Below are 14,185 nucleotides of genomic sequence, written 5' to 3'. Positions count from 1 at the left end.
GCCAGGCGAGCAGCAGGACCAGGAAGCAGAGGGTCGAACCCCAGAGAACAGCCACCTTGACGCAGACGCCCGCGAGCCGTGGCAGACACACGAGGGTGGACCACTCCGCGGCGCAGGTTCCAGGCCCGCCCCGGCCCCACCTGGCCAGCGGGGCGGGGGACAGGGGGTTACGGCCGTGCTGCGGGGCCGACACAGCAGGTTCCAGAGACGTGGCCGTTTATAACTCGGGAACTGTGTGTTTACAGTCGGCCCTGGGACAGACAGGCGAGGGGCACCAGTGGCCTGTGCAGGGGAAAACCTGTCACCACAGGCCGCCCTCCATGCAGGTTCCCAGACACCCGGGGACCCTAAAACAGCGTGGGTGTGAGCTGCCCAGGGCAAGCCATGGCCCATCGGAAAACGTCACGTTAGAGGAGCGCGCAGCTCAGACTGCGTGGGCAGCCCCGCCCCGGGCTCACACAAAGCGGCAAGGCCACAGGGGGTTGGCAGTGGCTTTATTGGCAGCCGCAGGGACACACGTCTTCAGGACGTGGGGGCTTCAGGCCATCGCGAGCCGCTTCTTGATGAAGTGGCTGACGAGCCGCTGCGGCCGCTGCTGGTACTCAGCCAGCACCTCGTGGGGGCTGCAGATCTGGTCCCCTTGCAGGCGGTTGAGCAAAGTGACGCACACCACAGCCGCTGCAGAGAGCAAAGGCCACATCAGCACAGAGCAGGCAACTTCAGGCTCGGGGCACTGAGAGGAGGGGCCCCTCTGCTGTCCCCAGGAGAGGGGCCACCACGGTGACCAGCAGGCATGTCGGTCAGGTAGATGGAGGTCACAGAAAGGCCTGGCGCCCTGCTCCTCAGCCACCCTGCCCTGCTCGCGCCTTGTTCTCCATCCCTTTGCTTCCAAGAGTCCCAGCACATCCCAGGACCAGCCCGGGGCCTACACAGCCTTGAAGGGCAAGTGACGGTGACGGGGAGGCAGGGATCCTGGATGGCAGAGCTGGCCCTTGCAGGGCGGCTAGGAACGTGGAGTGGGCAAACTCTGACTGAAATCCAGATCTGAAGGCCAGGCCCATCTCAGAGCTGCTGGCAGCCATGTTGCCAGCCACGCCCGAGTGGTACAGTCCCCTTCCTCTGCCACTTGGTGGCACACAAGTCTCTGCAGAGACAATGCAAACCTGGCGTTTGGCCATGCAGCCATCAAAGGTGGTCTGAGAACAGGGGTGCACCATGCCACCTCGCTCCCAGCGGGCCTTGGGGACAGGGTGGGCGGAAGGCCGGCCCTGGAGGGGAGGGCCCGGAGCACCGGGAGAGGGGGCGGGGTGGCGGCCCGCGCCCGCCTACCTGGGAGGCCGCACGCGCTGCACATGGCGGCAAAGACGGAGGACTCCATCTCGATGTTGCGGACGCCGGCCGCGTGGGCCGCCTGCAGGTACTCCTGCTTGTCCCGCTCCGTGTAGGAGCACAGCGCTCCGTCCAGGCGGCCCTGCCCTGGGGACATGAGGAGAGGGGCCCTGCTGACACGGGTGTGCTGCCCACCCCTCCAGCCCGCCTGCCGGGAGCCCGAGCTGCCCTCTGCTGCGGAAACGCTGCTGAGACAGGAGCGGGGGCCCGGCCCGGCCCTGGCACCTTCGTAGAAGTCCGTCGTGCACATGGTGTTGCCCACGACCGTGGGGAACTCGTTCAGGCTGGTGGCGCACTGTGCCAGCTCCTGCGCCAGCCGCGCGTCCAGGTCCGTGCCGCGCACGACCCGCTTCCCCAGCACCAGCTGCTCGAACTCCGGCTTGAAGCGGGCGTCCACCGCCTGCTGGGTGATGACCACGGTCCCGGGCTCCAGGCCTGCGGAGGGAAGCGGGGTCACGGCCGCGCACGAGGGGCAGAGGGCGCCGCCCGCCGAGCAGAGCGACCCGCCTGCGCACCGAACGCTGAAGCACCAGGGCAGCCTAGAAAGAATGGGTCAGGGCCCCTTTCCTCCCTCCAGGGTCTCTGAGTTCTGACCCTAACGGTGACTCAGGCGCACGCATCGCAGAGGACACGGAGGGAAAGGCGCCGAGCAGCAGGAACGACCGGGAGCCGCCCTCCTGGGCTGCGTGATTTCAGCGGCCGGGCACGCCAGTCCCGCGGCGCCCTCCGCGGGTCCCGCTTTGCACCTTCCGCTATGGAAGCGTTTAAGCGAATACAGACGGAGGCGGGCAGGAACCAGGCCCTGAACCCCAAACCCAGCCCTGGCCACAGCCGGATCCTGATCCCTGCGTCTTCCTTGGGGTCCGATGCATTCTTGTCTTAGTTCTGCATTCTAGCTCCGCCCCACCTCAGGCTTCCCTGCAGGCTTTCCCACTGGGTGCCTCAGGTCCCCGTGGGAGGGTGCAGAGTGACGGGGGGCAGGACGGGGCAGAGGGGGAGGGTGGAACGGCCAGAGAGAGCGCCGAGCACACAGGAGGCCGTGTGTGAGCCGCTGGAGGCCGGGGCGGGCCCCGTGGCCCTGGGTGCGTGCGGGGAGACGCCCTCACCACCCCTCACGCGAGCAGCGCCGGGGCCGCGGCTCTCACCTATGCCGCCGGACGTGCCGATGCGGATGACGGTGACGCCGGAGCAGCGCGCGTGGTACAGCAGCTTGAGCAGCTCGTGCAGCATGATGGCGATGGACGGGATGCCCATCCCGTGCTGGCCCGGGGGACACACGCGTCACGCTCCGCAGCCAGCGTGCGGAGCGCCCCACCAGGGGTCCCCAGGGATGAACCTCAGCACACACGCTTCAACTCTAGGACCCTCAGGAAGCAGGCGGTCCGCACCACGCTGTCCCCACTTGACGCGCACGGGCTGTGACACGCAGGGGGGTGGCAGCCAGCCCCCCAAGGCATGGCCCCACGCGCACCTGTGGGCTGTTCTCTCTCCACGTGCCTCCCCGCACTCTCTGCTTGGCCACATCCATTCCAGTCCTGGGTCTCCTCCCCGGGTACCCGCACCCCGCCTCCCACCTCCCTCGGGGCCATCTCCTCCAGGACAGCCCCTGCCCCCAGGGGCCCCAGCAAAGCGGGCGCGGCTCCCGACACAGAGACGCTCCTTAGAGGCTGGGTGTGTACCGTGTCCTGTGCGTGGGAAGCGCCTCTACGAGTCACATGGAACTGAGCACGGCTTGGTGCAGCGTCCCAGGGGGGCTGCCACCAGGAGCCCCCCCTACGTAACTCGGGGACAGTGCAAGGCCCCCGCGGCCAGTGCAGCAGCGAGAGCCCACGCTCCCTCATTGCGACCCTGAGCCTGGAAGGAGCTCGCCGCGCGTAGCAGTCTGCCCACGGGTCTGCAGCCTGAGGCCCCCCCGCATGCGCACTGCCAGGCGTGTCCACGTGTGCCCGCACCTTGGCCTGGCGTCTCCTGGCGCCCGCCCCCATATCTGCGGCCCAGGGGCGGGCTCACCTTGCTCCCAGCCTGGCAGGGCACGCAGGTGCTGAGGGGTCTGGGACTGAGCGTGCAGGACAGGGGACCGCAGAGCCGGGGACTACGGGCCGCCGGGCAGGGCCGGTACTCACGCTGACGGACAGCACAGGGCCCGCCTTGAACATGGCGTAGCGGTCGGTCCCCGCGCAGATGTTGGGACAGTCCTCGCCCGGGCGGCCGAGGCCGAGCTCCAAGGCCACGTACTCGATGAAGGCTTTCATCCGGGAGGGGCTGCCGCCAACACACACGAACTGGGGACAGGGAGCAGAGCCCGTCAGCGAAGGGCAGCCGCGGCCACAGAGCAGGCCCGGCCGTAACACGCGTCCCTCCTGGAGCCCGCTAGGAACGCCCGCTCCCGCCGGCTCCCTCACCCCAGCTGGAGGGACCGTGACCGGGAGGCCTCCTAGTGGCTCTGTGCTCGCTGGAGCTTGGGAGATCTGGCCCCGGCGACCACCGTGCAGTGCAGGGGGGCCCCTGGTGCTGTCTGACCACAGGCGCCACCGCACGCAGCGACCCAGGCCCGGGCTCCGGGAAGCCGGTCTGGCTCCACGCCTGCCCCTCCGTCCAGGACTCGGCCAGCAGCTCCCCGACCCGGGAGAGCCAGGTGTGGAAGAGGACGGTGCAGGCTGCTGGCCGTGTGACCAGGGCCCCGGAGCCCCCCTGCAAGTGGGCGTCTGTCCCCACTTCTCACCCGGTGCCTGAGCGCCAAGCATGGAAAGCGCCCCGGGCCATGGGGGCACAGGAAGTGGTGGCCATGGGGGTGGGGGTCAGAGAACTAAACCTGCCATCTGCAGCGGGGTCTACAGAAGCCCCTTTTCCTTTCGTTTTACACAAGAGAAGCAGGAGACAGGCCAGTGGGAGGGAGCTGATCAAAGGCCTGCTAGTGCCTGAAGGGGAAGAAGATCAGACGTCCGGGAGGAACAGGAAGGGGACACACGGAGCACACACAGGACGTGTCAGGGCAGAGGGCGGGCGCTGAGCGACAGGACTTTTCCCGGGAGCCCGCACAGCAGCCCCGGCGTCATGCTGTCACTGGTGTGTTTCCGTGAAACACGGGTCCCCGTCCACCACAGGGACTAGACGTGCAAAAGGCCTGGGTGAGCATCGGGAGGAAGCGGGAACCTGGACTTCGTGGGGAAAGTGGGCTGGGGGCTGCATTAGCTCCATGAGAGGCAATGACCTGATCAGTGTCACACGCATCACGCACATGCACACATGCGCACTGCACCTGTCGCATGCATGTACACATACACGCGTGCGCATGCTTGCACACGCATGCAGGTGCACGCACACACATGACGCCATCGCTCGTGCTGTCCTGCTCCCCTCACAGTATCACTGCCTCCTTCTCCCCGTTCCCCCAGTGAAGCACAGGAAATTGACTTCCATTGGTTCCAAGAGACACCCCATGGGTGGGAGGGTCAAGAGGGACCGACTGGGCAGGCAGCACCTCTGACGGGTGTCCCTTATGTGCTTGTTCCTGTCCTTAAAAAGTAACAGCAGGCAAAAACCTGATTCACCTACTGTCCTCTGTCCCCTCGGCCTCCGTGAGGGGTCTACTTACGCCACCACGAGGAGGCTGTCGGGAGGCGAGTCCCCAGGGTCAGAGCGCCACTGCTTACCTTCACGTCCCCAAACATCGCCGGGAGGTCATTGCCGCTGGTGCTGAGGCTGAAGTGGTACAGTATGTCCTCTTGCATCTTGGCGATGTTCGGGTTGCGAAGCTGGACCAAGTAGTCGCTGCGCCAAACCCAGGAAGCAGAAGTTAGCAGAGCCCTAGCGTCCGGTGGCCAACATGATGGCAAAGTGTCTGCGAGACGTATGTGACTCACAGCGGAAAGGACAGGCCCCCCACTGCGAGGCTCCTGCCTCTGTCTGCGTCTCTCCTCCCCCTCCCCACACCCAGGGCCCCATCTGGGGGGGCGCATCAGAAACAACTCGAGGAACCCAGACAGGACAAGGTCAAAGGCTCAGTTCCATGCAGAGAGTACAGCCAGTTGCTGCCCAACTCAAGTCCACTGGTACACAGACTTGACTTTATTTTGAAAATAACACATTTGCCGTGGACAGCAATAGAAGGAAGAAACTGCCAGGCATCAAGTGTTTCGGGGCGCGCAAGCATCTTACGCTTTGCCGCAGCCACGCAGCTCTGCCACCGCCACGTGACGGGGCCACAAACAACACACCAATGGGCCTGGCTGTTCCCATAAAGCTGGACTCACAAAACAAAGGCCCAGGTCGGAAATGCATCTTCGCCTGCGAGGTCCCTTAGAGTAAACCCTAAACACGCCGCCTTCCTCACCGTGCCTTCCTGACACCCAAAACCCAGTGCCAGCAGCACCAGGGAGGCAGACGCAGACCCCGGCTACCGCGACCAGGACTGACTTTCTCTTCCCTCCGAGTCTGACTCCGTGCCCGGAACCCACAGAGGACGGAGAAAGCACACAGAGGGGAAGGTCTCCACTGCCTGTGACCCGGAAATCCCATGAAGGGCTTCTCACAGGCCACCCGCACGTCCTCAGCCCTGTGCAAACCAAGCCCAGTGAGCACACACGTCCCAGCTGAGAGACCTTGCTTGTGACGCCGGTCCCCGGGGCAGTGGCCTCTTCCTAGGGAGGCTAGTGTTCGTAGGCTTGTCCCGTATTTCAGATCTAACGGAAAAGGCACACTCCCTGCGCAGCACCTGCTCTGTGCAGCTACCGTGCCCGTTTTTATTTCCTTGTATTTATTTTTGCTTTGGGCGTAACAGGGGTATTTTCCCAGGAAAATGCATTATCTGCAGATTCTTAGTCACTAAGACACAGGTTACCGCGCATACTGATCACCTACTCGGCACCAGTCACTCCCGACGTTTATATAATGCGTGGCATCATCATAGTTACCTCCAGCAGCAAGAAGTCCTGAGGCCGTGACTGGCCGCATCTGCCTGTGAACCCCTGGAGCCCGCACGGGCCCACAAACCTGGCGCAGGGGCCCTGCCTGCTGCCCCTGCCTCACCCTATGTACCAACATCGGCTCCGTCCCTACCCGGCTCAGGCGTCACGGGCACACAACCGGGCTCCCACTCAAGGGTCCCCTCCCCTCCCGCTAGAAAGGCATCCACGTGAACTCACATCTGAGCATTTTCAAAAGGCTGATTTATTGAGTTGGCCAAAAAGTTCTTTACGTTTCTCCCATAAAATAAAAAGACACATTTTTCATTTTCATCAATAACTATTGATTTGGATATTTTGAGTATGCCGGCTGTCTCCAGGTATTGGCTTCTATGGGTAGAGGCCAGGGGTGCTGCTAAGCACCTTCCAACACATAAGACAGCCCTCAGAGGAAAGAATTACTTGTCCAAAATGTCAATAGCAGCAAGAAACGTCACAAGCCACTTCTGACACGTTGGATCAGTCACAGCCCCTTCCCCATACACGGCACAAATCTTTTTTGCATTTCAGTTACGTGTTTGCCTTTCTTGAAATAATAAAGCATAATACACTGAAAGTGTTGCTATCTTCTTCCATTTTCAATATTAAAATGGCTGCACAAAAATTCAATTTTAATACTTTTTTTAAATGCCCGCTGATATGATGGCTTTCACAATACAATCCAACAACATTGTTTTGAATGAAATTAAAAATAACCAAGTGCTGCTGTAGCCATCATATGGAAAAAAGGTAATGGACTTTTTGGCCAGCCCAATATGAAGGTGAGCACAAAATTCTCAAGAGACACAGAAAGCTTTTTACAAAGGGCATTGGGCTGGCTGCCTGCCACGGGCAAGGGCTGGACTTCAGACACCTCTGGGCTCATCCGGCCATCACAGCCGGTGTTGGCTGCACCGAGGCAGAGCTGCTGAGAGCCTCACTCAGGACAAACAGGCAGGTCACCCCCTCCCCACCTCGAGGCCCAGAGCCACACCTGTCTGCACACAGTCCCCGACCAGTCCCAGGGCAGGAAAGCCACTTTCACGGGGCCACAGCCAGGCATGTGTGTACCTGGGACAAGCCCTCACCTGGGACCAAGCAGTCCTTCTGAGCTCACACCACAACCTCAAGGTCGCTCATGTGGTCACGGTTCCTGGAAGGGAGACCTCAGGATGCGAGGAAGGGCCACCAGCCACCTCCGGGACCAACACAGCAGCATGTGACTGCACCACGTGGGGACATGTTGCAAAACAGAGAACCTTCCTTGGCTCTTTGACTCCAGGAAGAGGAGAAGGCAAAGAGTGTATGTTAGAACACTGGGCTGGCCAAAAAGTGTGTTTGGCTTTTTCCCTACAATGGCTCTAGTCATGCTCAGTCGTCTTTAACTTCATTCAAAACAACTCTGTTAGATTGTATTGTGACAGCAGTCATACCCGCCTGCATTTAAAAAACGTACCAAAATTGGTGAATTTTTGTGTAGCCATTTTAATATTGAAGATGGAAGAAAATACACATTTGGGGCATATTATGCTTTATTATTTCAAGAAAGGTAAAAACGGAAATGAAATGCGAAATAGAGTCACACAGCGTGTGGAGCAGGTGCTGTGGTAGATCCAACGAGTCAAAAGTGGTTTGTGAACTTCTGTGCTGGAGGTTTCTCACTGGAGGACGATGCTCCAGGGTTGGGTGGACCCATTGAAGTCGATAGCGATCAAATCAAGACACTAATTGAGAACACTCAGTGTTCTACCTCGCAGGAGACAGCCGACAGACTCAAAATACCCAAGTCAACAAAGCTATCAGTGAAAATGAAAAACGGGTCTTTCATTGCACAGGAAAAGCTAAGCAGCCCCTGTGGCCACCCCATGAAGTGGGCCGGCACCAGGACCCACCAGCACGGGCTCAGGCGTGCGCTTTAAAAGATGGCAAAGTGACAAGTCAAAGAGACGTTCCTCGGAGAATGACTTCTCCAGCCGCCCACGAAGTCGGGGTTTATTTGGCGTTGTTCCATCACGTTGCTGAACTAACCAACGCCTCAGCACTGCGCCCCTACAGCGTGAAAGAACCGCGGACGCAGATGAATGAAAACTGATTCCGGCTGATCAGCCGGGAGGGCAAAGCACTCTCGACCCTCCTGCAAGTGGGGGGCTGTCCTAAGGCAGGTGGGAACAGACGGAGGAGAGGCAGGGAGCCGGGGAGCCTCGGCTGAGGTTGCCCACGTGGCGGGCCCTGCACTGGGCGTAAGAAGCATGAAGGGTACGAGGCGGAAGGCACCAGACTCCGTGGCAGCGGCGACCTTGTTAACACCTGGTGCCCAGCAAGTTCTGGGACGCCCAGAAGCTGAGTTCCCGCAAATCCCCATTTTAAGAGCTCATTGGTCACATCCCCACTAGGAGGCCGCACTCAGGGCTCCTAATGCAGCGCAGGTGGGCCTCCGGGCAGGTGGACAAATAAACTACTGAGGGAGGGGAAATGACGACTGAGCGGGGGAAGGGTGACGCTGCTGTGGAGTCACAGGTGTGGCACTTGAGCCCAAACACACCCCTCCCAGCCCCTGGGGTGCTCCACCTTGGGGGTGGCTCAGAAATTGGGGCGGGCATTCCTGCCTGTCAGCCACCAAAAGCCCCAGGGAGTCTGTCAGTTCAATGAAAGCCCTCTCTGCAGGCAGTGTCCACAGGCCCCCAGAACGTCCCGGAAAGGAAGGAGGTGGGACAGGTGTGCGTGTGGGATTATGACCTGGGCATGGGACGGGCACCAGACAGCCTCCAGAGGGGCCTCCAGAGACACAAAGGCCCAAGGTCAGAGGTCACCTGGGTCAGGAGCATTGCCCCAGCAGAGGCAGGGCAGCAAAGCCCTATGCCTGAGACCCGGGTTCCGGGAATCCAGGCCTGGTTTTAGCAAAGGCCCCCCAGTAACGGCCTCACCGCCAATACTCTGCTGCCCCCGCGGTAACTGCTGATGCCAGTGAAGACCATGGCCTTCAGAGATATCTCAGCTGCCGGCCAGGCCCGTGGCCTTCGGAGATAGCGCAGCCTGCCAGCAACAATTTAAGGACTGCTGTTTTCGTAAACGTCTCTGTTCTCAGAGCCAACGCACCCTGAGCCGTCCACAGAGAGGCCCTTCACCTCCCGCCCCCTCTTTAAACACCATCTTTCCTTTGTTGGGGGCCGTGGACCCCCCCTTCCTGCTCTCAGCCGGCCGGTGCAGCCTCTTCTCCTGCCCTTTCCCTCTCCCTCTCGCGGGACCAAACGGAAAGCCGGTAGATTTAAAGTCCATGCAAAAACTGGGGTCAAGACAGGAAATTCATGCTTTTCCAGCAAAGAAACATAAAAGAGGATCACAAAGGAGAATTATGAAAAACTGCAAAGACGCCAGGTTAGCATGTAAGGTTCAAACCAGGAAAGAGCTGCGGAATGCAGGGGCTGCGGTTTGGAAGTGTCCAGGCGTCGGGTCAACCCCACGGGCGAGGACCTGAGCACTGAGCCCCCGGTTCCACCCCACCCCACCGAGACTGTGCCCCGGAAGGCGGAGCTCAGGCCCAGCCAGACCAGGTCTCCATCGGGTTCCAGCCCCCCGGCCTGCCCAGAGAACTGGGGTGCTCACCCGCTCAGCTCTCACGAAGCAGCCCCAACCCCCGAGCCCCCCAGTCGGGCCGGGGCCTCACCTGCCACGCTCCTGTCCCTCGTGGCCAGCCCCTGAGAGGGCCATTCTCGCACCGGCAGCAGGACCCTGGGGAAACAGCACAGTGTTAGCTGGTAAACTGAGGCATGTGGGCAACTTGAAATCAATTCAAGGTGAAGCGGAGCGCGGGGCCCATGGCGCCTGGGAGAGACGAGAGGGGGTGTGAGCAAGCAGAGACGGGGACCCCGATCGGCCGTGGCTTCCAGCGCACCGGCTGCTCCTGCAGCTGCGCAAGGGCATCGGCCCCCCTCAGCTGTGCAGCCCCCGCTGAAGGGACCTAACAGCGGGGACCCTGACAGGGCCCGGGGGCGCTCGGACCGGCAGCGAAGCCTTGCCACACTGCGTGCAGAAGGCAGCCTCGGCCCAGCAGACCACGCCCGCTGCCCTGTCCTTCAAGAACGTCAGCTGCCCTCCGTCAGACCTCAAGGACAACTCGGGGACCTGCTGCCGAAGGAAGAGAAGGCCCTGAGGCTGGGGTGACTGGGTCCTCTGCCCCGCCCCCACCCCAAAGCCAGAGGAAGGGACGGCAGGACCAGTCACCGCACAATGACCTCAGAGCAGGGCCCGTGTGCAGCACAGAGAGCTGAGGTCATGCAGGGCACACAGGTGACAAAGCCCAGGTCCCTGAGCACCTCACCCCGCACCTGCGTGGCTCCCAGTTCCCCCAGACTGGCAGGAAGGACACGGAGCTCAGAGATGGGAATGAAGCCAGGGCCACCCAATGCCCGGGCAGTAAGTCCAGTGAGCAGAGTCCGGAGGAGCAGCCAGGCCCCTCACAGGCAGGACGACCGGGACCCTCCCCAGCCACCGGCCAGAATCCGGGGCCCCCCACACTACACCCCAAAGGCCCCGCTGTGGAGAAAGGGGTTGATAACTGTTGTCACCACCAGTAAATATGGACTATGTTCAGCCAGTCCTGAAAGCCAGAGAAGATCACGCTAGCTGGGCCTGGAGGGAGCGCTCCCTTGCAGCTTCTGCCTCTCTCCGCCCCCACCCCCACCCACCATCCCCCCTCCGTCTGTTGCTCCAATAAACCCTTCCAGAATGGTTCCAGCTCTCCCCCACCCCCACCACCGCCTCTCACCTACAAAAATGCTTGCAGAACTCTAGGACAAAGAATGTGCCTTTCCCACCTGGCCTGCCACTGGGGCAGGGGGGGGGCGGGGGGGGACACTCCGGGCCCCAAGACCAGGCTCCAGTCTGTTATCAATGCGCTGATAAACCCTTTCTTTTAAAAAAGACTTTCAGCCAAGGGAACTAAAATTCAACATCATCCAGTAAAGTAAAAATCTGATAGGAAGATTACTTTGTATAAATGGCTTGATATGGTCAACAAAAAGAGCATCCAGTCTAAGAAAAAGTCTGGTAAGAATTCATCTGAGCCAAAATAAGGACAATCGCCAGGAAGTAAAATCTCAATGAATTGAGAAAAAGCTCCAGAGAACAGCAGTTTTGCGGCTTCGTTTGTACACGCGACTCCAAGGAGCCGTAAGGGTGGGGGTGGGGGAGGATCCAGGAGAAAGCAAAGCGGGGAGACCCCCGGAAGGGGTGAGAAGTGAGAGGCACACACTGCTTCTGCAGGGTGGGTGCAGGACAGTCAACCTCCACAGGGCAGGCTCGGTGCGGTGGGGACAGGACAGCCGGAGGGCGTCCCTGTGGCCCCTTCTCCCAGTGGTGCCCTGAGGAGTCTAAGATTCCTCCGACATTCCAGAGGAGCGTTATCTTGGATGCAGAGAGATACCGGACAGGCTCAGTTACGCAAAGCCTGACCTTTGTCAAGGAAGCCACAGGCCAGGACGTGACTGCCGCCATGCCTCCCTTGTGGTCAGGAGTGTGTAGGACCAGATCGTCCTGTGGGGCGACTTTCACCTCTGAGTGTGAGAGGCCTCCCCGCAGGCCTCCCCTGAGCTCCGAGGGCTTCTTGTGTGGTCCCTCCTCACCCACAGCGTGTACCTGTTTACAATATCCTGGAGGAACACATTTCACAAGTGTGTGTGTGTGAAAGAGAGGAAGAGAGCGATGCTGAGTGTTTACCTTCAGGGAGCAGGAGAAGCTGGACATTTCAGGTTACACATTTTTTTTTTTTACAATAAGCTTTTACACAGAGTATTACCTTTACAATCAATAAAGACAAGAAAAGTCCACGTGGCCAAAGACAACATGAAGTTCATTTGTCCTTTTTGACTGAAATGTGCTAAACGTGTGGGAACTGGGCAGGTAGTTTGTGCCCAACAAACCTGTGCTGAGTTAAACAGAGGAGCAGCCAGAGGCTCAGGCACAGAAGCAGGTCCCTCAGCCTCAGAAGAGGGGACAGTCAGGGAGCTGGGCTGAGCTGCAGACTTGGACCCAATTCTAAGGACCCTGAACCGGGCAGGCAGGAACTCGGGGCGGGACTGGCAGGGCGTGGAAACCGATTAAGATGTGTCGATTCAAAGATATCACAAACCCTTTTCAAGCCAAGCTCACAGCCCAGGAGTGCAACCAAAGGTCTCTCTAATCCAGAGGACACCAGGCGGGTGGGGGGGGGGGTGGATGAGCCAAAGAACTCAGGGCAGGGGTGGGGTGGGGGAGCAAGGCCAGAAACACCGTGGGGGGGGGGCAGAGGGAAAGGTCATGGGGTCCAGAGGGTGACGTCCCTTCATTTTGCATTTCAGACAGGGCTTCCCTGCACCTGGTGAGGAACTGACCTCAGGGGTGGGCGGCTGCGGGGCCTGAGCCTTCACTGGGTGATCCAGAGTCACCTGGCCAAACCCTGCCCTGGGAGGGAGAGACTGGGGACAGCCAGGGAGGCTGCCAGGTGTTCCCCTCCTGCAGGTCCAAGGCCAGCCTGCCGCACACTAGGACTGTAAAACTACCCGCTCCCGTGCCAATTACGTTTGTGTCATAGAATTTATGACAGTGAGATTTTTCTTGAGCTGCCACTATTTTTTGCTGCGACTGTGTCACGTGGCGGAACTCTGCAGGTGAGCCTAACAGCCAGAGTTCAAAACGCAACTTCACGCCCGCCCAAAAAGGGGGAGTTCTCCGTGTTCCCACCACCCCTTCCCGCCAGGGTTTGGAAAGCGCGCCAGGAGACAGGGCAGGGGTGGGCGGAGAAGGGGCGCAGACCCGGCCAGGGACCCACACCCCGCTGCGCGCTGGGTGGCCGGGGACACGGGAGAGGCCGCTGGGGAGGAACGCGAAGGAGACCACTGGGCCCACGCACACTGCTCCCGGCGCGCCCTGCCCCCGCGCGCCCTCTCCCTTCCCTGAGCAGCCCCAACCCACCCCGCTCCGGCTCGTCCTTCCAGCAAATTGCGGGTCTTCTCGAGCCTGAGCCACCTCACCTGCAGGTCACCGGCTCCCGAAAGGAAGACCCCCGCGAGGACACCCACCGCGCAGGAGTCACTACACCTGCCCCGCCAGCCTCGTGCGCCGCAGCTGAAGACAACACCCCGCGGGGGCGGAGGAACCTGCGGGTCTCCTGTGCGCTGGGGACCGGTCTGGGGAGGTGACCGGGGAACTTTGGCTGTGAGTCAGCGACCAGCCCACCCTGCGTGCCGGCCGCGCCCCCTCCGGCTCCGCCCTCTTTCGTTTCCTCCGCCAGCAGCCCCGCGGGGCGGTTACTCACTGAGCCGTTTGCGCCACCACAGAAACCGTCACCCTCTGTTTTCCGCCTCATCTGTGGGCAGGGACCCTGGGGGAGATTGCCCCCCGCGGCCTCCTCGGGGCAGGAGCAGGGTCCGTCTGGAGGTGCCCCGCCCCGAGCGCAGGAGGGACGGGCGGAGAGAAAGCGCAGAGGCGGCGCCGGCCCACGGTGGGTCAGGAAAGGGCGCTGGGCCGTGTCGTCTGTGATCCCGGGTCCCTCGGGCCTCGGCATCCCGTCAGCGGTGTGTTTCCGGGACCCTCCTGTCCCGGGGCCCCCAGTGGCCGGGAAAGCCGAGGCGGCGGGCACAGGGAGAGGAAGTGACTCACCCACTCAGTCGCCGGCCCAGACTGCAGAACCGCTGAGCCCTCCTCGCTGCCCGAGGCTCTGGGGACATTGAGAACTTTTTCTTTCATTTCCAAGAGCCTGCCCATAAACCGGAAAATAAAATACGCAAGACTTATTGGTCATCACAACTTTTAAAATGTGACAGACTGGGAACAAAATGTGCCCGGCCGTGTTTAAACCACACCTGAAAACGCGAGTC

At 60.9% G+C, this 14,185-nt stretch overlaps 1 protein-coding gene across 3 annotated transcripts; it reads right to left on the bottom strand.

The window, feature by feature from the left end:
• Positions 1-490: 490 nt before the first annotated feature.
• On the bottom strand, positions 491-14,060 carry UPP1 (uridine phosphorylase 1). 3 transcript variants are annotated; one of them, XM_090286988.1, is made up of 8 exons: positions 13,968-14,060; positions 9,997-10,061; positions 5,043-5,160; positions 3,513-3,671; positions 2,535-2,649; positions 1,615-1,824; positions 1,330-1,476; positions 491-678 (listed from the first exon to the last, which is right to left on the bottom strand). In XM_090286988.1, the coding sequence occupies exons 1-8, from the start codon at positions 14,052-14,054 to the stop codon at positions 539-541; spliced, it is 1,041 nt and encodes a 346-aa protein (XP_090143114.1). In that variant the 5' UTR covers positions 14,055-14,060; the 3' UTR covers positions 491-538. The 3 variants fall into 3 exon arrangements, with proteins under 3 accessions (XP_090143114.1, XP_090143115.1, XP_090143116.1); XM_090286989.1 differs by lacking the exon at positions 13,968-14,060 and adding an exon at positions 13,624-13,700; XM_090286990.1 differs by lacking the exon at positions 13,968-14,060 and adding an exon at positions 13,340-13,533.
• Positions 14,061-14,185: the final 125 nt, after the last annotated feature.

Source organism: Furipterus horrens, unplaced genomic scaffold, assembly GCF_987537825.1.
Source record: "Furipterus horrens unplaced genomic scaffold, mFurHor1.1.pri manual_scaffold_9, whole genome shotgun sequence".
Taxonomy (NCBI): Eukaryota; Metazoa; Chordata; class Mammalia; order Chiroptera; family Furipteridae; genus Furipterus; species Furipterus horrens.
This window is presented reverse-complemented; position numbering and strand designations above follow the sequence as displayed.